General features: G+C 38.8%; 1 protein-coding gene across 1 annotated transcript in view; it reads right to left on the bottom strand.

The window, feature by feature from the left end:
* Adamtsl1 (ADAMTS like 1) overlaps window positions 1–24,011 on the bottom strand; it is a 628,790-nt gene that overhangs the window by 51,514 nt on the left and 553,265 nt on the right. The window contains exons 21-22 of the mRNA XM_090329363.1: window positions 20,504–20,631; window positions 5,048–5,176 (exon numbers count right to left, since the gene is read on the bottom strand). Of these exons, the coding sequence (XP_090185489.1) occupies window positions 5,048–5,176; window positions 20,504–20,631 (257 nt within the window). The remainder of the gene's footprint in view (window positions 1–5,047; window positions 5,177–20,503; window positions 20,632–24,011) is intronic.

The following is a 24,011-nucleotide window of genomic DNA, read 5'->3' as shown; positions in this document are numbered from 1 at the left end:
AAAGGTTTTTTTTTAATGAAAATCTGTTAACAATTTACAATGACAAGAACAGCCTAGGTAAATTATGTAATATTCTTACACTAATATATAGTTACATATTAAAGTTCAGCTCATAGCACAGGCAACTGTTTATTATTGGGTGAAAAAAATGTAATTGTCAAGGGTTATGTTTAGATGTCCATTGTGGTTGAGTTTGGAAAGTGGACTTTGAGTAAGTTGCTTTCTTCTCTTTTTTGGACTTTTCTTAGTTTAAAACATTTCTGTAAATACTCCAATATTTTATTATGACAAGAAGCTACAAGCCACATTGTATATTGTAGTTCCATTTTCATTGACCCACTCTGAGCTTCCTGAAATTTCATCTTATTCATGCATGTATTTTTGGATTAACAAACATCTGACCTAACCTGAACTAGACTGTCAATTAAAAAACTGTCGCTGAATAAGTAAAAATCAATTTCACGCAAAATCTTGTTCAAGTAGACCCTCTGGAGTCACTTTTCTGTCCATTATTAGATCTGGTAGTTAATTCTCAAGCTTACGGATTACCTGCCATTGTGATGTAATTTAGAGACTGTTATCCAACTAGTCAGTAGGCCACTAGGCCCCCGGCTAGAGATGTAGTAGAAATGACCAAGAATAGGATAGGACCACAAGAGGAACTTACAGCAGAAAAACAAGAGCAATTCTTTGTTCCATTTAGCATTTAGTAATATTGTCAATATGTGGGCTGGAAATTTAACTCAGTGATGAATTTTCTCCAGAAAATTCATTGTGTGCTTGCTCCATGTCAGGCCCTTTCCCACCTACTTTGAATGCATGCCTTGTTTAACAATAGGCATAATGACAGAGGCACAAAGACTTATTTTTAGATAATTAGGACTAAGACAAATGGTTTGCATCAGTAAAAACCAATATAAACACTATAATGTCATAGGTAGGCAAAAAATGGATATAATAACCTAAGATCTTGCTCTGAGATGACCTAGTGAGTGCCTGGATGGAGTTGAAGGATTGTGACTCAGGTGGTATGGGGAATGGGCCACACTTGTTCCTAGGTTTTGGTTCTCCATTGTAACACTTTTCTCTCTGGTTCTCTACATTTCCTTCCACGATGGAATTCTTTGTTTTATTGCCTCTTCCTCCATGATTCTCTGACTCCCAGCAATCCCAACCCTTAAGAAAAGACACATGAAGTCTGTCCTATATCCGGACAGCATTTCCTGGCTGAGCCTTGTGCTCACATTGACTTCTCTCAGCATCTGTACAGAATGGGGGAAGCTCGTTCGTGGTGAGCCCTACCACAGGTGTCTTTCTACCTACCTAGCACTGAAGGGTCTGAGCAATTTGGTTCTAGAAGGCTTCATTGATGAGGCTGGCTACAACAGCTAAGGGAAGCTTTTCAAATAAGTTATTATGCAGCTGCAGAGGTAGATTTCCAGTTATAGGTATCCTGAAACTATTAGAACATTTCAGAAAAAGCAGACCTGACTTGTTCTTTGGAAACAACATGTCCTAGAACAAGATCATTCTCCTATGGGTTTTCTGACATTGTGATATCAGGTGATGGAGCTAAAATCTAAGATGAAATATTCCAGAGCTGGCACATCACTGCTTGTCTGCTTTGTAGACATGATGTAACTAAGCAAACTGTGTTTGGGAGTGAACATGCCATGAGAGGGAAAATGTGTGGTTCTGGCAATCAGGAGATGGCAGCTGCCCTGCCCCTGGCACAAGAGCCTCTCATTTATTCATTCCCTAGTGTGATAATTGCAATTTCCATCCCTAGAGTCCCTTACTTTTCACTTTGATTTCTCGCTCCCTGCTAGCCACCTGCAACCTCCCAAAAAACACAGTTATTAAGAGCAGTGGCCATCTTTTTTTTTCATTTTATTTTTTATTATCAAGGTAATATATAGAGGGGTTACAGTTACATTTGCCAGATAGTGAGTGCATTACTTCTCACACATTGATACCCCGTCTTAAGTTTTTGTCCCCGGTTCCCTTCCCCCATCCTCTGGCCTTCTTCTTCTTCTTCTTCTTCTTCTTCTTCTTCTTCTTCTTCTTCTTCTTCTTCTTCTTCTTCTTCTTCTTCTTCTTCTTCTTCTTCTTCTTCTTTTTCCCAGTCCTGGGCTTGGGCTCAGGGCCTGAGCACTGTCGTTGGACTTTCTCAAGGCTAACATTCTACCACTTGAGCCTCAGCACCACTTCCGGCTTTTTGTATGTATGTGATACCGAGGAATCCAACCTGGATCTTTGTTCATGCTAGGCAAGCACTCTACCACTAGGCCAAACTCCTGGCCCCCTGGCTATTTTCTTTAATGATTCCTATCAGTAGATTCTATTCTTATCTGCTCGCTCAAAGCATTACTTGAATGATTTGAGTAAGATGCAGGTTTATTCCTGGGTTTACCTCTACCATCTTTCTCATACTCATTCACTTACTATATTTTTCCACTCACTGTCTGGAGTTTAGGTCCAGGCTCTCTCCTCTGGACCATTATGATGGCTTCCTGACTAGCTCCTTTGATCAGTATCTATTTCCTATGCACCATGGGTGCCTAAGCATGATTCTTTAACATCATTCTCTCTCTGTCTAAAGTCCTTGGCCAACCTTAAAAGTTCCTGATGGTTATACAGGTGACCTTCCTAAGATTTAAGCCTTCTTTACCATTTCCTTCCTTCTGAGCTCTGCCCAGACTAAAGCTCACATGGTTCCCTTTTCAACCTTGAAGCTTCCCAGGTTCCATGAACTTTTCTATTCCCTTTTTTGTCTACTTGGAACACCATCGCCCTATCCTAACATGTCCAGATTCTATTAGTATGGAAAAAATAACACTACAAAACAAAACAAAATTGCCTCAAATGATAGGTGAATGCAGCAATGGTTATGTTAATTGGCTTTTAATCATTCCACATGCTACACATCCCATTATATTCCATAAATGTATACAACTAGAGCTTTTCCAACAAAAAGACAGGTTGCCTGGTTTCCCTCATTTGCAATACTTAGAATGAGCCTATAAATCTATAAGTAAACCCAATGGAGAGTAAAAGAAAAAAAATTACACTTGGATATGATAAATTAAACAGGACTCTAAATAATTCACACAGACATAAGGATGATATTCTTAGGAGAGGATCACAAGGGCTTCATAGCTATGTGCATATGATCATATAAATGATTCTTATCAAAATGAACTCCAAGAAGTAGAAACAGAGGTTTTTTTATTTTACTTTTTGTGGGTCTTTTTATATTCTTTCTGTCCACTGCCCCCTTTTCCACTGTTCTTGATTTCTGTACCTTTTGTCCTATATGCAAATTTATCTGATTTGGAAAAGGAAAGGGGAAGCAAAGACAGTAAGACAAAGGATGAATGAATTCAGCACTGATACTCACTAGACATTGTTGGAAATGAACTATACAACTTATGGGGGAGGGTGATTGGGAGAAGATGAGGGAGGGGTGACACTGTTCAAAAAGAAATGTACTTTTAGTGGATTAGCTACCTCTGTTATTATTGTTAAACAACCACCTTTTATTATGTTACCTGTGAATATGTCTGGACCCTGGTATGAAGATTCTGGTATCTTGGTTTTACAACAATTGAAAGACCTAATGCGCCCTAGGAGGTTTATTGGATTAATACCAGCAGGCGCCATCTCTTGATACGAAGCCAAAGAGTTGTTTGAACAGTCTCAGCACTATGTTCCCTCCTTGAGTAACCTAAAAGGCTTGCTGATGACCTTTGTTGGTCCAGGAATGTTGCTTATAATAATTATTATTTGCCTGCCTTGTGCAGTAAAGATCTTGCAAAATTCATTGTTAAACCCTGCAGGACAACTCCACAGATCTAAGCCCCAGATGGATGAGGTCTCCCCTCCCCCCCCCCCCCCCCCCCCCCCCGGACCGGACAGGAATCGCAGTCAAAGATGGGTAAGAGGGGATGCGCTCTGACCAACCTAAGACAGGGCCTTCAGCTTGATCTGAAGAAGTTCCCCATGACTGGTAAGGCAGAGTTAGCAATCCACCCAACCTAAGACAGGCGGGTTTGTATCTTTTAAAATAAAGACGGGGGAGATGTTGGGGACCGACTAGGGGGTCAGTAACCTTGGACCCACACAATTGTTTACACAAACAAGTACTTCTTATCATGATGACTTTAAGCAATGTCAATCAGTTCTTATCATGATGACTTTAAGCAATGTCAATCACATCTTATCAAGATGACTTTGGGCAACATTAATCGCTTCTCATTTAGCCTATTTGTGACTTGATTACTATTTTGTATGAATGTAGCCTCTGGCAGTTCCCTAGTTTTAAGAAGAGTATTTAAGGTCGGAACTTGAAATAAACTGGGCTACAGTCTTAGGCGGCAGTCATGCGCTCACAGCCTTCTTGGGCTACTGACTTGGGCTGTAGTCCTCCCGAACCCCCCCGCCCCCCAAAGAACCAAAAAACCGAAACCAAAAACAAAAAGAAATGTACTAAATACCTGATTAATATAACTGTAACCCTTCTGTACATCACCTTTATGATAAAAATAATAATAAAAGAATGCTAATTTAGTCAGGCACCAGAGGCTTCTGCCTGCAATCCTACCTACTTAGGAGGCTAAGATTTGAGGATCCCTATCTGAAGCCAGCCCAGGAAGGAAACTCTGAGAAACTGTTGTTTCCAATTATCCACCAAAAATCCAGAAGTAGAACTGTGGCTCAAATGATAGAGTGCTGGCTTTGAGCAAAAAACAATCAGGGAGTGTCCAGTCCCTGAATAAAAGCCCCAGGACTGGTACACACATATACAGAAATAATACTGATTTAAACCTCCATCACCTTTTAAAAATATCTCATTTGCTCTAACCAGAATTCATCCTTGTTCCTATAAATTTCCCTTTTCAAAGTGACTGAAGCTCATGCTTTAGCTCATTTACTAACAGTGCATTGCTGAGAGCAGAATTTCTTTCTAATTTGTCTTTAAATTCTCCAGCCGAATATAGGCTTCTGTCACTATTGGACTAAATGCACACAGGAATGAATTTCTTACCTGCAACTTGGCAGTTAATCGTCACGTTCACTCCCTGCACTGTTTTGACCGTGCTTCCTATGTCCACGGTGACAGTGGGCTTCTCTGTGTTGACCATTGTCATCCGTGATGCTTTCACCAGTGGCTTTCCTGAGGATGACAGAATGTGAGACGTTAGGAGATGGTGGCTCTGTACTTGGGGCATTCTTTTGAGACATACGATAACCAACAATGAATGGTCTCCCTAGGCTTTGCCCACAAACCATGTTTTTCTTTTGAAAATCACAACAACAACAACAACAAACAAACCAACCTCAACTGCAAGATATAAACTATCAACCCATTTAGCCATACTTCTTATTTCCTTGTACTTTGATCATTCCCCTGGGCAGATATTCTGGTACTATCTTGAATAAGGATGGTGAAAGTGGGTTTTGGAATGGTGAGTGATGTTTCATTTGAATCTTGGTTATTTTTCCGATTCTGTTAAAAGATTCTAGATCCTATTTAAGTCTTCTGTTCCAGCTATTCCTCCTCTAGTACCATGCAGCTATGGGAACAGGGAAGACTTTCCTTGTTAACAATGTATAGGGATAGATGTTCTGCATCCTACTTTCCTAAGTTTCTCCTGAAAGTTTCCCTCTTGCTGCTGGATAGGAGTGGGAGTTCCTGTACCTCCCTGGAGGAGCTTTATTACCTCCTCCTCCTCCTCCTCCTCCTCCTCCTCCTCCTCCTCCTCCTCCTCCTCCTCCTCCTCCTCCTTCTCCTCATTTCTACCGTCTGTAGCCAACCTGCTTTCCTCTCCTGCAGTCTTAGGTACATTGTACATACCATGTTCAGAGTGTTTAGTTGTACTTAGCAGGAAGGACAGGGAACTCTACAACTATTTCATCTATGCTATCTTTCCCGGAAGCGGAAGTCCATTGCACAATATGTTTTAATAGGCTTTTATCAGCTGGGGAAAAATATAGCACTACATGCACATGACCATAAAATTCAACAAAAAGATTCATTTATTGAGCACCTTGGGGAAATAAGGGTCCACATGAGATCATTTCATATACCTAAAGCTTAATCTTCTATAAGTCGAATGGACTTAATTTTGGTTTAACCATTTAGAGGCAGGGTAATCTCTGATACCATTCACCATATGAATGAAGAACCTTATTTCAGAAAGGCTGCTTTTAAGGTTTTTTTTTCTCCCTTTCCCATTATCTTTTCATTCCTTATTTCTTTTGCATAGTCACCCAACCTCATGTTAGAAGCTGTCCTTCCCTTCCTTCTTGTTTTATTAGCCTCCTAGGAATAGGCAATTAAGCTAATTGGAGCTATATTTAAGAGTGGAAACGTGAATCAGTCATGAGGAGCTCATGTGAGAGCACAGGCTTTTAATATTCATTATGACTACTTAGGTATTTTCGCCCTTATTTTCTCTAGCTTCCACATTTGAAATTATGAGTGTATGACCTGATGTGAAGACAAGTAATTCCATACTGCATTGTTTGTTTGCATAATAAGTACAGGACTATGATGAGTGAGAGCAGCAGATATAACACTGAATCAATACTTCATATAACCCTCAACCCTTTAAAATATTCTTATTAGTAAAATATTAATTGTACAGTGGATCTAAGAAGAATTTTTATGCTATAATCTAATGATACCATTAACTCTGGTTAGACAATTGCACAGCAAAACTGGTTTCCTTGCTTCTATTCTTTTTCTTTTTCCATTAAAAAACCTTTTCTCCCATCTTCTCTCCTTCCTTCCCTCTACCCCACTTTCTCTCTTCTTCTCCCTCTCTATTCCCTTGTCTTTTTTTTTTGTGCCAGTCCTGGGGCTTGAACTCAGGGCCTGGGCACTGTCCTTGGGTTTTCTTCAAGGCTAATGCTCTACCACTTGAGCCACAGTACCACTTCCGGCTTTTTTCTATATATGTGGTACTGAGGAATCGAACCCAGGTCTTCATTAATGCTAGGCAAGCACTCTACCACTCTTTCCCTCTCTCTCTCTCTCTCTTCTTTCCTTCCTTCCTCCCCTCACCCCCGCACCCTCTCGAGTCCTGGGGCTTGAACTCAGGGCCTGAACACTGCCCTTGGGCTTTCTCAAGGTGCTCTACCACTTGAGCCACAGCACCACTTCCGGCTTTTTTTTCCCTATGTATGTGGTACTGAGGAATCAAACCCGGGTTGTTGTGCGTGCTAAGCAAACACTGTACACTAGGCTAAACCCGGTCCTCTTTCTTTTTTCTTTCATCTCTTTCTTTCCATAGGTTGTTACTAATTAGCCCAGGATAACCTCAAACTCATAATCCTCCTGCCTCAACATCTGAATTTGCTAAAATTACAGGTATGTTCTGCCATGCCTGGTTTCTTGCTATTAGTCTTGCCTTGCTAGTTTCTTCCTGTGACAACCAGAGTGATATTTCTAAAATATGAGTCAATTTATAAGCTTTTCTGCTTAAAATTTCCAGTGATTTCTCATGATCAAGTACTTTCTTTTTTTCCATATATTTTTTATTGTAATTAATAGAAGGATTACATAACATTCGCCAGATGGAAGGTGCATTACTTCACAAAGTTTTCCTCTCCTGCTCAATGAGTCCCACACATACTTTCATTCACTGAGCTCCAGCATGTTGGCTTTCTACTTTTCCTCCAGCCCAGAAGCTGGCTGTCCCTTGTCCCTGACATCTTCTATTTACAGGTATCAATATGCTATGTTCTGCTCATTCAGGTTTCTGTGTGCAAAGCGCATCACCTAATGAGGCCTTCTCCAAATACCTCATTTATTTTATTTTATTTTTTATTATCAAGGTAATGTATAGAGGGCTTACAGTTACATTCGTCAGATAAACATCTAATTTCAAACATATATCCTTTCACTTCCTTGTCTAGTATTATGGATCTCACCAATATCTGTATAGTTTTCCCAAGGCATCTGTATAATTATTTTATCTTATTTATCTATACATTCTCTGCATCCTTTTCTCCCACTTCACATCACCATCTGATCTCCATACTAGCAGGAATGATGTCTCCCTTGTTCTTTTACTTATTCTTCCTACCCAGACTTCACACATAGTAGATCCTCAGCAAATACTTCAGTAAAATATATGACTAAAATATATGTATGCCAGGACATGCAAATTATCTGAAAAATTTCTCCATAGAAACCTTGAGATATAGGCAAGTAAACTATGACTGTCTTTTATACAGAAGGAATTGAGCTTCAGAAAAGATTCATGGTTTGTTCAGCCACATAGCTGGCAAGCCGTCAGATCAAACTGGACAGCAGATCTTTAACCTCAAATCCGGTGCTTGTGACAGGGGGTAGCAGATCCTTGTCTGCAGACTGGCTGCCTCAGAATCCCAGGGCCCTTGTTAAAAACATAACCTGTCCTGCTCTAGCACAAGAGTTGCCTCACTGTATCATAAAAACAACTGTGCCAATGGGGAAATGAGGCGAAGGACCAGTGTTTTAGACTCACAATTACCAAGTTATTTTTCCTACAGGAATTTTAATAATAAAGGTGGGTTTTATAGCTGCAAGTGTATAGCTATAAAATTCGAATGTCACTGAATTAAATCCAGCCCTTAATTAATTATGCTGAGCTTTTGCTGAAAAGTAATGGCCCCTTTTCCTGTCAGCAGAGGTGCTGTTATTAACACAGACTACTTCTTACACATTCCTGTTGGCTGCAGGAACCATTTTAAAAACAAAGTTACCTAAGTATTCGTCATCAATGGAAGTCTGCAACAAAATCAATGTTCCTTAACCAATCAGTCCTCTTACCGGTATGAAATAAATGCCTAAATGTATTTAGTCTCACTGTTCATGTACTGTTCCTGAGTGGGCGTGGAAGTGGGTTGGCATGGGTGGTGGAAACATTAGTACTTTTTTTTTTTAGCATAATTCAGGATGATTGCAAAATACAACCAGGGTTAATATGCGGTGCATGCTCTATGACAGTTTCATTTTGTAGGGTTTTTTTTGTCCTTGGTGAGAATAATGATTCTCGATTGGAATCATTCAAGTTGAAGTTTTTACTTTAATGGGAAGCTAAAAACAATAAAGAGAGGCTGATCTTAGATCACAGGATGATCACGTGTTCACCTGGTTTTGTCATGTAAGTAAGGGCTACCAGGAGTCACCAGGGCATATGATTGTTGGGTGATTCAAACCACACTGATATTAACTAGTCTAGTTTCATTATCGGTTAACTAGGAAGAACAATGGGGGGTGTGGTGGTGCCTGCCCGTAATCTCAACTCCTCATCAACTGGAGGGAAGAAGAGAGTGATTTGAAGTCAGACTAGAGGAAGTTGGCATGAGACTGTTTGAGGAAAAACAACAACTAAAAGCAAAAAGATCAGAAGCATGGCTTAAGTGGTAGAGTGCTTATCTAGAAAGTACTGGGATTGAACTCAGTATTGTTTTTGTAATACTAAATTCAATCACCAGTACCGGTACCGCAAATCAAAAGAAAGAGAATTAACTAGGAAGAAAAAAAGTTGCAGAGAAGAGTGAAATGATAAACACTGTATTTTTTTCATAAGACACTGTCAAAAGTGATCATGGAAAAAAACAGAGCAGGTGAAGCAAAAGAAGTGTCATGAGAGCAAAATCACTGTCAAAGAATCCTGCGTGGTCTGATTTGCACACTGTGCGTGTGAGCAGCCATATAGGTTTAGCACACTATTCTTAGGCTTTGGATGACACTAATAAGCAAACTCGAAATCCAATCAGAGATTGATTGGGTTTACAGATAATTGACATAAAAATAATTGAGTCACTTCATTGAGTAAGTCTTCCTTTCAGTTCTTCACTATCGGGAATCACAAATGTCATCTACTCTTAGCCATCAAAAAGTGAACTATAGCTCAAAGACTTTCGATTTTCTCTGTTGTTCCAGAGGTGACTTAGTTCAGGATATGTGCGTGTGCACTCATTCTCATGAACGCACTAGCTGCTGATGACTGGGGAAATGAGCAATGATGGAAACAAAGACTAACAAGGAGGCAGGTTTGGCTGTTGCCTAAGTGTTCTAGAAAGGAAATATCAATGGTTAAGTAGGTTTAAATTTCTGATGCAAAATCCAGTGATTGACGGTCTTTCTAGAGTACTGGTATGATACAAAATTTAGGGTTACATTCATCAAGGTTAAGTAGCCAGGGGCCGGAAGCCTGGCCTAGTGGTAGAGTGCTTGCCTAGCATGCATGAAGCTCTGGGTTCAATTCCTTCGTACTACATAATAGAAAAAGCCAGAAGTGGTGCTGTGGCTCAAGTGGTAGAGCTCTAGCCTTGAGAAAGTCCAAGGACAGTGCTCAGGGTCTGAGCACTGGGTTTAAGCCCCAGCACTGTTTTTTTTTTTTTTTTTTTTTTTTTTTTTTTTTAAAGTTTGATTAGCAAAACCGCACAGTAACCCATTGGTAGCTTGAAGTGGCAATAGAATGGAAAGTGGAAAGTGGAAAGTGCCAGTCTACATGTCAGGTGTCTGGATTCCATCATAGTGTGGCTCTAGAGGCTTAGGTAAGTTACTCTACCTCTCCATGCCTTGGTTTTCTATATCGATCATTGTTGAGTAAAATAAGTGAATTGTGCACAGGACTCTATCAGAACAATACTTTTAGCACAACATAGATTTTAATACACGGTAGTTTCATTGGCATGATCTCTGCTACAATCTGATGAGGAAACATTATAAAGAGCAGTTATAGGAACTACTGGTAAAATTAAGAAACAATAACAAAAAGGTCAATGAAAGGAAAGAGGAAGTAGACAGGTAGGAGGAGAGAAAATGAATGTGTCACTGAGTAGGAACTAACGTGCTTTCCTTATGAACTCTGAAGATTTCAATATAATTAAGAGAGGAAATAATTTAGATGTGATGTATTCTCTTTAAATAGGTATCAGCATCTAGACAGATTAGACAACTTAGAAGGCACATAAAGCTGATATTGTTGATGATCCAGAAGAGTCACCATTTGCTAAGAAGCTATATATATGCCAGTTGATGGATAACTTCCATGAGACCATTTAGAAAGGCAGCTTTGATATCCATTGCACACACAAGTCTCAATTCAAGGGAACAACAAAGAAGAAAGTGAAAAGAGAACATAGATAGCTAAGAACATGTTGCTTTAAATTACTTAATTTATGCTTTTTAATTTAATGAAGTGTGTGGGGGGAAACAGTACCAGTCCTGACTTTTCTACATTTCCAATATAAATAAAATAGTCTGTTTTAATTAAAAACACAGTGATGAGTACTAATAAAAATATTTTTTAATAAAAATCTTTGAATATAAAAGAATTTAATTTAAGAGCCAGGTATTGATGGTGTAAGCCTGAAATTCTAGTTACTCAGGAGGTTGGGATTTAAGGATTGTGGTTTGAAGCCAGTCTGGGTAGGAATATCCATTAGACTCTTATCTCCAACAAACTACTCAGAAAAAGTAATGCTGGAGCTTCAGTGGTATAGCACTAGCCTTGAGCAAAAAGAAGCCCAGGGACAACACCCAGACCCTAAGTTCAAGGCCCAGGAATAGTGTGTGTGTTTGCACACACACACACACACACAAATCAATAAGATTTTATACGTTTGACTTTAGTAATAATGGATATTGCCCATGGATGTTACTAGTAATAGTGAATATTGTTTAGAGACTATTTCTTGCTAGCTGGCATAATTTAGAATCTTAATAGTGGGCAACTCCAATATGAGTTCCTTTATCACTGATAATTGTCAGATTAACATGTGAAATGTTTTTTCTTTGATTTTCCTTCCACATATTGTAACTCAGAAATTAACTCTTTGCTATCTGGTTATCTTTCTTTGATGAGCTATTTGGCTTCCATTTCCTAGCTCCTGAGTCAGTATTTGAGTTCACCTATGGCTTTGGAGAAGACTTCCTCTCAGCTGTTATTTTATCCACGATTTCACTGAGAAGTTTATTCATCTTTGCCATCCAGTTTCTATCCCCATACCCGATGTGGAGTCAGAGTTTGATGTTAGTGCAGGTAAGTGGAGTTCTTAGCTGGTAATTGTGGGTGGGCACTGCCCTTACCAGAACTCTGAGGTCTAGAAGAGACTTTTATAAACAGAAGACGGCATCTGTTTAAATCTCTCTTTACAATAAAGAGACACATAGTTCTGAATTAGCTTTTAAGTTAGAAAACAAGGTAAATATTTCCCCCAGAATCATCTAGTTTTATTTTAAGCTCCTTTTTTTTTTCTTCAGTGGGGCTTGAACTCTGGGCCTGGGCATTGTCCCTGAGCTCTTCAGCTCAAGGCTATCGCCCTACCCCTTGAGTCACAGCGCCATGTTTGGTTTTCTAGTGGTTGATTGGGCACTCATGAACTTGAGTGCCTAGGCTGGCTTTGAACCGACATCCTCAACTCTCAGCCTCCTGAGTAGTTAGGATTGAATCACCTTGCCCGGCCTTTAAGATCTTTTTTTGAGTCATATTAAAAATTAAGTATTTCTCTCCCATCTAAAACTATTGTATCTAATCAGATAAATTTTAGTTACACTGTGGTAAATCCTTTGGCTATCTCTGGGAAATAATGCATGATATACAAGCAGAGATAGAGAATATGGAATATTTAATCAGAAGGTACAGATTGCCTCCAGGTTTAGCACACAAATACATTAATTCCAAAAAAGAATTTTTAAAAAGTTGAATTGGGCAAGTTTAGTCAGAAACAAAATAAAAAATATAAGTTGTTTAGAAATTATTTTTGGTTTGACTTCTCTAGAAGAAATGGAGGGTCTACAACACCATTGATTCATTCACCCCACCTTTTTTTTATGACCTTGTAAAGATGCTGTGTTCTAATTTCTGGACCTGTGGCATGGCAAAAGGGAATTAAGGAATTAAAGACTTTAATCAGCTGAATTTAGAGAGAGGATCCTCAGTTATCTAGTTGGACCCAATCGAATCACACAAGCTGGTACAGTAAGAAGAGGTGGGTGAAGATGGTACATAAGGAAACATAAAAAGGGCTCAGCTCACCCCTTGGAAAATGGAGGATGAGAGCCAGTGAATGCACTAACTTCTAGAAGCTGAGAATGGCACTTAGTTTATGACCAAAAAGAAAACAGGGCCTATAATCCTATGTCATGTGGAACTAAATTTTTCCATTAACTTGAATGAGCAAAAAACATTCTTTCCTAGAATTTTCAAAAAGGAAGACTGATCCAAAGAACTATGGGATATTTGCATTGTTTTAATGTCAGTTTGCTATGTCAGAAAAGGAAAATGAAGACACAGACTGTATACACTATCTACATCATAATATGTAGGTACTACAAACAAGCCAGGTACATGGCTAATAAATATTGAAAAATTTCATTATGCAAATATAAGGTAAAATCATAGTAAAATACTCTTTCTTCCCATGAAAATTGTTATGATAAAGCTTAAAGAAAAAAACGAGTGCTGTTAAGGATTCAGAAAAGCCAGAGGCCTTATACATTACTGATAGGAGTATAAAATAGCACAGTTTCTTAAAAAGGTAAATATGATTGGGTATAGTGGCTTACTCAACTCATGTAATCTGATTTATTTGGAAAGTAAAGAGTAGGAGTATGAAGGTTCAAGGCTAGTTATGGCAAAAAAGTTAGTGAGATTCAATTTCAATCAATAAGCTAAATATGGTAGCCTGATGTTATCATCTTAATTATGTGGGAGTTATAAACAGAAGGAACTCAGTCCAGTCTAATCTATACCCAGTAACTCCTCAAAGGTAAATGCAAATGTACCACACAACTGAACAAGTGAACTCTTAGATACAAAGAAAAATAAAATACATGTTTACACAGAAACTTGTACATGTATGTGTTCTGTTTTACTTTATCCTTATTCTTTACAACCTAAAAGCAGATAAAATTCACACATCCAGCACCCAATTAATAAATGAGTAAAAAGTGGTATATATATGCAACGGATTATTATTTTACTATGAAGAGGAAGGAAAATATTCCATAAAGTGAATTAGTTTATAAAAGGGAATGTAACATACACGGATATATCTTAAAAACTGGTACCTGAAAGGTGAAGGGTAGGGCCTATGGGAGGGAGGTAAATTAATGAAGAGAGGAGTGGGAGAAAAGTAGTCATAATAGTTGATGTATATGCCATGAAATTAAGAAAGGAGAAGGGATAGGGTGGATTGTGAGGGATGGAGGAAATGAGGAAAGGGATGATAATAATCAAGACTCATTGTATACATAAACTGCTTTGTTGAATAATAACTCTTTCCCCCAAATAATAACTCTTGTAAAATACTTTAAGATAGTAAAACTATAGCTTAAAGAAAAAAATGTGTTCTCAGTATGGTAGTAGATATACAACTGTAAATATCGTAGAAACCTATTGAATTGTGTACTTCAAGTTAGATGAGTTGAATGGTTTATGAATTATATCTTGATGAAGTTGCTGAAGAATAGAGGAACCTATTTTGTCATGATATTTACAAAACTATATCAATTTGTTAAATACATCTATGAACTGTGCACTCAAAATGAAGGTTTTGATATGAAAATCACATCTCTAGAAAACTGAAAAGCTTGGTTTGACCTGATTCACAGGTTTTCTTAAGGGCCATTCACTATTAACAGTTTGGCTACTAATTGATTATTTTGCATGAAAAATGAGGGTGAACTGGAATTTCTCTGCTTGTGACATTCTGTTTAGCTAGGATGTCTTCAGTATAAATATTGTGGCATTCTTAGACATAAGGAAATAAGTCTCAGGCATCTCTCTTCTCAGCATTCCCAGGTGTCATGGTTTCTTCTCTCAAGTCCATGACTTATCCTTTGTTTTTTTTTTTTTTTGACATTTTTTGCCAGTATTTATGTGTCAGGCTATCATGTCAGTATTTCCTCTTTTAATTCTTTTTAATTCTTCTCGGGAACTTGAGGATCCCTCAGGAGAACAAGGTGGTAAGTGATTATCCTATCTTAACTTCTTTTTCATGTTCCACTGCAGAATGCGGAAGAAGGCATACCATATTTAACATGACCCTATCACACGTAGCTTCTTCTAAAGACTGTCAAACAGGACATGGCACATCCTAACTCCCGTACCACCCATCCTTCCTGCATCCCACTGAAATTGTTTTTGTAGATGTGAGACAGGCTTGCTTGGATCATCTGTACTCCCTTATTTGTTTCCTCCAGTCTACAGGGAGCTGTGCAAGTTGGATTTCCTTGCTGTACTGTCATCTGTTTTGATGCGAGTCCTGTAGGAGTCTTTGATGTGCTTTCTTTCTTTCTTTTTTTTTTTTTTGGCCGGTCCTGGGCTTGAACTCAGGACCTGGGCACCGTCCTTGGGTTTTCTCAAGGCTAGAGCTCTACCACTTGAGCCACAGCACCATTTCTGGTTTTATTCTTTCTTTCTATATATGTGGTACCAAGGAATCGAACTCTGATCTTGGTGCATGCTAGGCAAGCATTCCTACCACTAGGCTAAACTCTCAGCCTTTGATGTGCTTTCTACAGTTCCATGCTTGAGGAGAAGCTAAGAACTTGGCCACTTAACATCCTACAGGGTAATGAAGTCCTCTTAGTGGCAGCTTGACTACACATGGCTCTGTGTACCATTGGCACATCGTCAAACCTGTCCACATTGCCTTTTGATCCAGTGCATGAGCACATTTTCTTTTGCCAATCTTTGCTACTTATACAAAGGTTCTCTCTGAGACTCACTCTGCTGTGATTAACAAGCACTGCATGAAAAATTCAGAAATGTGCATTTGAAATGGCTTGTGTTATGAAGAGCTTACACAATTGCTTGTCTTTTATTGCAGCTACTAAATCATGATGAGGAGGGGCAGAGAAAGATGACATGTCAAGAAACTACCTTTCATTTTCCCAGGGAGGCTTCCCTGATCTCTTTATTAGACACAATATGTGTCAGCAACTCAGCTCATGAAAAGACACCAAAACATGCCAGGAAAGGAGAATATTTTGTCTCTCCATTCTTGTAAAAACATCACATGAGCTCATTTGTGTTCTCTCCTTTCAATGTAAGATACACCCATTTCTCAGCCTTCAGCCACTTTTCATTTTCCATTGATGATGTCAGGCAGGCCTTATAATATCACTTTCATGATCTTATAAAATCAAGGACAACTAAAAAACATTTCCCTCTGGCTATGACCTCATCCATGGTCCCCACCTGGAGAGGCTCTCATCTGCATTGGTAAATGGAGTTAAATTCCTGGTGTAGACCAAAGCAATTTACCAGGAAACAACTGCTTTCCTTCAAAATACTGCCTATGCCATTAAAATTGGAATAGTTTCTAAGCACTGTGGTCAAGTGGGGAATTTGACTGGCAAGGAAGTAGGTTCTTCAATCTCTCTGCTTGTACCTGTGTACATCAGAAATTCCTTTCTACCTACCACTGTTTATACACCAAGAAATCAATATATAAAGTCTTTGATGTTTTGGTTTAATCTTGTCATCCTCAGCTTCAATCATCTCCTCTATCATAAATGATCTCACATCCCATGACTCATGAAACAGATACCCAATTAAGTAAATTTAGAAGGCAGAAACTGTATACCACTGAATTTACATGGTTGGATCTCCTTGGATTGTCCAGAGAGGGAGATGGGGAAATCATCTCTATGCTGAGAGGTACCTGTACTCTCAAACTGCTGAAACTCAGAAGATAAAATCAAGTCAAAATAATGGACAATTTTGGAGAAAAGGAAAAAGCAATATAAACAATATTTTGTGGATCTAAACAGGGTAGAGCAAGGAAACTTTGGTGGAAGTGACATGTTTCCAAAACTAGTGTTTCCATCTTTGAAGAAAAGTTTTGTAGTGAGTTAGCAATGAAATTAAATTGAGTTGGATTGGTGGAAGCGGAAGGACACTGAATCCACTGTGTGTGTGTGTGTGTGTGTGTGTGTGTGTGTGGAGGGGAGAAGACAGAGGGATTCTCAAGCTGAGACATCTTGCTTGTAGGCCAGCAAGAGAACACGGGGTTTCCTCCCTGTGACCCATATGAAATATTCCCCATCACAAGCCACCTCCTTTGCTCTGAGTCCAGGTACTCTGAGCACATTCCAGATGGTGAATTCAGCTTCCTCAGCTGCCACTAGGGCATTGAGATAAAGCTGCTCAAAAGCAGAACATTTGTGCACATTCTGCTCACCAAACAAGGGTCTCTCATACATTAAGAATAAGTTAATGTCGATTTAATGCATTATTCTTCCGATAATATGACTAATAATTTTTGAGTGCTTGCTATCTTCTGGGCATAATTTCAAGCATTTTCTATGAATGAAATGTGTAGCTAATCTCCATAAGAATGTTGTGGGGCAGGTACAATTATCATTACCATTTTTCAGATGAAAAAATGAAGGCAGCAAGTAAAAGGGCATTGTGAGGGTGCTACAGCTCAGGAAGTGACACAGTCATGATTCAAATGTACACCTCGAGGCACCAGAGCCCACAGGCTTAACAGCCAGGTTATGCTTGCTCTTGTGACTCATTATGAACAAATTTTCTTGGATTTGGTGAACACAGGAGAATGGGGTGGACTTAAGCTCCACACTTTTTTCTTATGACATCATGGGAACACCTGATTATCTTGAACCTCAAGACATTTTATTTTTCTTGCTGTTACACTTCTACTTCAGGCAAAATATGCAATTTCTTGAAAAGAAAAAAGGTTGAGATTCACAATAAGGGTTTGGTTGTAAGTGTACTAATTTCCATTTGTAAAATGTCTAAAGACAAATGATGCAAAATACTCAGAAACAAAGTAGGCTCCGTGTCTTTTTTTTTCTTTTTAAATCTCCAGCCAGGGTGTATTTCATCTTAGAAAAGCTAGAGGAAACATTGTCCACATTGAGTGGACAGTGAATCAGTTTTATTTTTCAATTGACTGGCATCTACGACTCAGTGAGGGACATATTTCAGGAGATCATATAGATAACAAAGAGAGTAATTGGAAATCAAATTTAGAAATGTTTGAGATTCATGTCCTCCTCCAAATTTAGGTTACATTTGGGCCATAGGTTATATCCTACTGAGCAGCATCTATTTTTTTTTTTAGAGAAACATGCTGACTTTGGAGTCAGGATCTGACAGCCTCAGCCTTCCAGTGCTAGGTTCACAGGCATATACAACCACAGTTGGCTTGAGCAGGATCTTGATGCATACATGTTAGCATGCATGCAGCATACAGGTTAGAAATTGCTCAATGCTGGGCAAGTAGGTACTCATCTGCTGTCTTAGTCTGTAAACATCTCAGAGCACAGAACTCTTGTTTAATTTACTGCTCCACAATACTTAGTGGAGGGTATGCTTAAAACAGCAACTGGTGAGCCACTTAATAATGCGAGCAGAAGCCATAGCACAGGTGTAGATGATGAGCCCAGATAAAGATACAAATACAATCTTAGAGCAATACACACATTTCCACACTTTACTTTTTAGACAGGCTGCTTGATGGATTTGCCAGCAGATCTGAACAAATCCCAGCAGCTGAAATGAAGGGCCTTGGCTCCCTAAGCCCTGGGTGTGGTGTTTGTGATCATACTTCATTGGTCAGCTCCTTTGTTCCCTTTCCTCTTTGACCACTCTGTTTTTCTTCCCTGGCTTTGTATCTGTTGTCAGCATCCAATAGCTCCTCTTCAAAAAGCTGAAGACAGGCTTAATGTTACAATTGCCTTGTTTAATTCCAGACAGGTTTGCATTAATCACATTAAATTCAGGTGAACAAAGGGTATTTAGTCTGTGACAGAGCTGAACTGTATCTAGACAAATATAAACAAGAGAGTTAGTCTTGTAAGTGCCATTATTTGCTAGCAATTATAAGCATATCAACAGTGCCCTTGGTAAGACAGGTTGGAGAGTGGGCAACAGAGGAGACTTTAACAGATTGGGGCTGAACATCTGGATTCTGTGTACAGAGGAGAATGAAGATTGAAACGGGAATACATTAGGGAGAAAGCAAACGTTGTGTTCACAGAATCAAAACAGACATTAATAATATCAGTCTTCAATCCACCCAGAGCCCCTTAGTTTGCCTTCCTCATTGTCAACTTCCATCTTTCTTACGAAGCTGCCTGTTAAAGGTCCCTTTGCAGATCACCTCGGGTCATGGGGGCAAAAAAAAAAAACTGTGGCAAAACAGATATGCAAGGGAGTAGCATGTGTGACCAGAGGACAGCGTGCCAGCATAATCCCCACATGGACAGATGAGGTCAGCGTGGGGCGACTTTGGCCTTTCTAACATCTACTGAATCATCTTCCGGGAGCAGCAGTTGGAGAGAATAGATGGAAACACATGGAACACATTGCCACAAAAGACTGCATGGCCTGGTTCTCAGGAAAAGGATCCTGTTTTCATAGGATGACAGGGGCACCTGAGAGAATAGTGAGGTCCACATCAAGAGACCTCAGTTCTCTTCTCCCGCTATTGGCTGTCACACTGGCAGCTGGGTGACAGGAGGTTGCCTGGCCTTTGAGAAATGAGGGTGTTAGTCCAGTTGGGGTCAAGAGTCTCTTTCAATTTCAAAGGCAAGGATTTATCCCTTAGGAAAGGACATTACTGGTGTCAGTGCCTCATGCCTGTAATCCTAACACTCAGGAGGTTGACATCTGAGGCTCAAGCTTTGAAGCCAGTCTTGTCTGGAAAGTCTGTGAGATTCTTATCCCTAATTAACTAGCAAAAAGTCAGATGTGGAGTTGTAGCCCAAACCCTCGCCTTGGGCAAAAAAAAAATCCCTAAGGGACAGCACCCTGGCTGGAGTTTAAGCTCACTGATGTATACATACACACACACACACACACACACACACACACACACACACACACACACACAAAGGATATTATTACAATGTCCTTGCCTCTGAAAACTTTGTATCCTGAATTGTCATGTTTCAGTCACACATGTGCAGAATGTTTTAACATCTATAGATAGAGGCAGAGTGCTATTATTAGAGCCAGAAAGAAGTTCGGAGGACCAGTCTTGCTGCAAACCATGACTACAAAATTCTACTTGTCCATATACTTTAAAATCTTTTCTTCTTCTTTTTCTTTTTTTTGTCCATCGATGGAACAAGAAGAAATGACACTATCCCTAGAGAATATGCAGCAATCATAGCCCACAATTCATGTTCCTAATATGACACATATTTGTTATATCGTCTTTGCTCATATTGTTTTTTTTCTATCCTGAATATTTTCTCCCTTCCTACTTACAAAATTCCCTTTACCCCATTCCTAAGAGCTCCCATCAGCAGTAAATGGTCTTTACATATTCTGTGGTTATCAGTGATGGCACTTACTTCTTTCTACCTCTCAATGAACTTTAAAGCCATTATGACTAGACTATAGGTTCCTTGAAGGCAGGGTATGGGTCACATTTAGCTATGTGGCCCTGGGCATGTTGTAGGTACTTTCTCAATAAAATTTTCTGAATCAAACTGCCCAGGGACATTTCAGGTTACCTGCTAATGTGACGGCAATGGAGACTGAGTCATATCCCAAGGCATTTGTGGCATTGCACGTATAGAAACCCACATCAGCTTCCACTGGTGCCAAGATCTGTAAGGAGTCATCAGGCTGCAGGAGAATCCTGGAGGAAGAGAAGAGAAATTTAGAGCTGGTTAAGTCAGCTGTCTATTTTTTCATATAATTTTTATTGTAATTAATTGAAGGGTTACATTACATTCGCCAGATGGAAGGTGCATTACTTCACATACATTGATACCCTTGCTCATTACAGTTTTTTTACCATTCAATATTGGGAAGACAGGAAGATTGGGGGTTATAGTCAGTATAGTACTTTAACAACTGAGAGAAACATTCAGGAGCTCCACCTCTTCACACTTCAATTGGTGTGATTCTGATGATAATAAACAAAGAAGGGTTAAACCTACCAATTGTTCAATCTAGATACTACTAGTTGGGGTAGAGAGCATATGTGCAATGATTGCACATGACACACACAAAGTCAGGTGAGGGAGGATGCTAGAACAAATGATTTAGATAGAGGGAAGGCTTATTGAGAAAAATGAAAAGGTGAACAAATGATTTAGACAGATTGAGGGAAAGCTTATTAAGGAAAATTGAAAGTTATAAAGAAAGCATAGATCTTGCTTGGAAGTGAAAAGTGGGTAGGATTTGAAGATATAAAAAAGAAGCATCTATTAAGGAGTAGAGAGAGACAGAGAGATTGAAGAAGAGGGAGAGAGCGGGGGCGGGGGGGGGTAAGGCCTGAAGGTAAATATTGCTAAAGGATTACATGTACACATTTGAAAGACTCTCAATTCTGTTGTCTTCATTAGCCTATAGATAGGCATTCTAATGCAACATACAAGCTTTCTTTCTTGACTTAATTCCCACAAAGCTATACAGGTCCCTTGGTAGAGAAGAATGAAGGCAAAACCGGCTCTTTTGGGTTAGGGAGAGAGAATTTCAGAACAATCACTCTTTAGTTCAAACACTTCACTAAAAAAGAATAAGAAGAATCAAACCATGAGTGTCTGTGATGAGTTTCAAAAAATGTTCCAGTCTCAGCTGAGTTTCTTTTCCTGCATTTATGCCATTTCTAATAATGACATGGCATATCAGAGTAGAGAGGCAGATTAGTGACTAATGATGGCTCAAAGCTGATTGATGCTTTGGTGCTTTGTGAGACTGATAGTAATTCCCATGTGCATCTGCATGTGGAGATCTAGAAAAGTCAGAAAGAAGAGGCTGGGAAACTCAAGAGAGCTAGTGTCCAATCCAGACAAGAACTCAGGTCAATAGGCCATTCACAGAAATGGTTTTGTGACAACTTGGAGCTTCTTGAGTCACTTATTTCCATGTTAGTGATTCTTTCTACCCCTTAGCTTCAAAAGACTCAAAGAAGTGGTCACCCCATATGTTAACATCCATCCCTGGGAGCAAGTAGGCACTCAGGGTGATTTCTCAAGAAATGGGAGGAGATAGCCTAAGGTGAGAAGAAGTTGTAAAACTTGCTAAATTTTATACTACTAGTAGAAGCTCTTGCCCTAGCAACATTTTCCCACTAGAAAATTCCTTTCCCCCCCTTTTTACTCTTGTCTTTGCTGGATCTTCCTAGATTATATTGTTCTAAGTTTAGTAGTAATTCTGGGTATCTCCCAATTTTTCCAAAGTGAGTGAACAGAATGGCAATGAATTAGTCTCATCAGTTCTGTTGGGCCTATTGAATTGCTATTTTGATCTGGGTCAGGGGAAATGTAAACAGTAGGGGAAATAAAGCTTAAATCCAATCAATTAAGTTAGGTATGAACAATTCTGGTAAAAATGGAGAAGAAAAGAGAACATGTGTTAAAAGAGATTTGTGGATGATTTGTATTTGGTTCAGTACCACTCTAGATCATCACCCGTATTATTGTGAACAGGCAAACTTGTGGCGCTGAATAAAGAGGGAAGCAAGAAAGCTTTTATAACAGAATTCATCCAATCATTCATGTATTCACCCATCAAACAATTACATGTTTATTTCAAAGACACTAATAAGAGAAAGAGGATTATATTATGTACCCTTTTTTTAATAGACCCAGACAATATTTTAGGTAATAGCAGCAATAGTTCTTATCAGATACAATATAATCTTATTAGATGCAAAATATTGCAATATTACTGTTAAGTCTCTTCAGGTGTTCAAGCTGTTTTAGATTAACTAAAACTGACTTTATGGTTTAAATCTTTATGATGTACTAGAAATTATGTATGCTTCTATAACAATTTCGAAACAAGAATTACAAAAGCAGGCTTCAATACATTTTAATAGACTTGACTACTCAGGACGATTGGACTTTATAGGTCATGATTAAGTTTCATCACTAGGAGGGCAGAGATGAAAATTTGCCAAATCTCCTAAACCATTAGTGTAGTTATCTCCTTACAACTGGTGACATCTCTCTTTTGTTTATAGAAAGAGTTCTTAAAACACTTTGAGCAGGAGGCTCTGACAGTTCTTTTGAACTTTATTTTGGTTCTGCTACATTTAGGTAATTGCCATTGCATAAGTCTTTTACATTTCAGTTTTTCAATTTCTTCAACTTTTCCAGTTGAATTATGTTTTCTGTTCAGCCGTGGGAATTGTTAAGACAGATAATGTTTGAACCATCCTTTGGTGTATTTCTAATGTCTTTGGTTGATGATACAGATTGGAACCTGGTGGTGGTGATTTAAATGAGTGTGTGCCTAAAAGGAGGTATATGGAAGTACATGGGCACATACTATCGGCTAATGTCCCAGTTTATTAGACCTTGGAACTAATGAACATATCTGATCTCAAGTAGAGGGTAGAAATTCCTTTCTTGTGTGGGACTTGAACCTTTCTTTAGGTGGGGTTAACTTTTGTAAGTAGGTTACTTTCGCTGGGCCCTGACACTGTTGAGTAAGCCACAAAGCTTTCTGCTCAAGTCTGAAGCTTGAAAAAGTACTGCTACAGAGGCAGTGAAGAGAGGAAGTCCATAATCATAAGGATTTAAGCCAGGATATACGCAGTGAAAATAGAAAGAAAAAACAGAGATCATGAAATTTAACATTTGTTCATGATTTTATCCTATAAACTATGCATAGAAAAACCAGAAAGTTATACTATTTGCCTTTATAAAAAAATCTTAAATGTTATTATAAGGAAAAAACCTACACCGACCTGAATTGGTTATTTGTTGTGCTTATTTATAATCATCAAAATAAGCTCTAGAGCTCAAGGGTAGTTAAGCTATTTGGTGGTTGAGTCAGGGTTTGAATCACAGTTTCTTGTTTTTGGCTCAACATATTTTCTCTATTCTGGGATCTTTGGGACTACTGTTTAATTGTGTTTTTATTTTGTAGAATGAAGCTGTCTATAAGTGTATCATGGGCCCAGTTAGATATTCTATTTTTCCCTAACAGTCTGCTAAAACGTAAGTCCTTTTAGAGGTAAGAAAAGAGTTAATGCCTATTGTTGCTACAATCTGCCCATAGAAT

Source organism: Megascapheus bottae, chromosome 3 (assembly GCF_031878675.1).
Source record: "Megascapheus bottae isolate mThoBot1 chromosome 3, mThoBot2.hap1, whole genome shotgun sequence".
Taxonomy (NCBI): domain Eukaryota; kingdom Metazoa; phylum Chordata; class Mammalia; order Rodentia; family Geomyidae; genus Megascapheus; species Megascapheus bottae.
The sequence above is the reverse complement of the archived record's forward strand: the minus strand, read 5'-3'. Positions and strand labels throughout refer to the sequence as shown.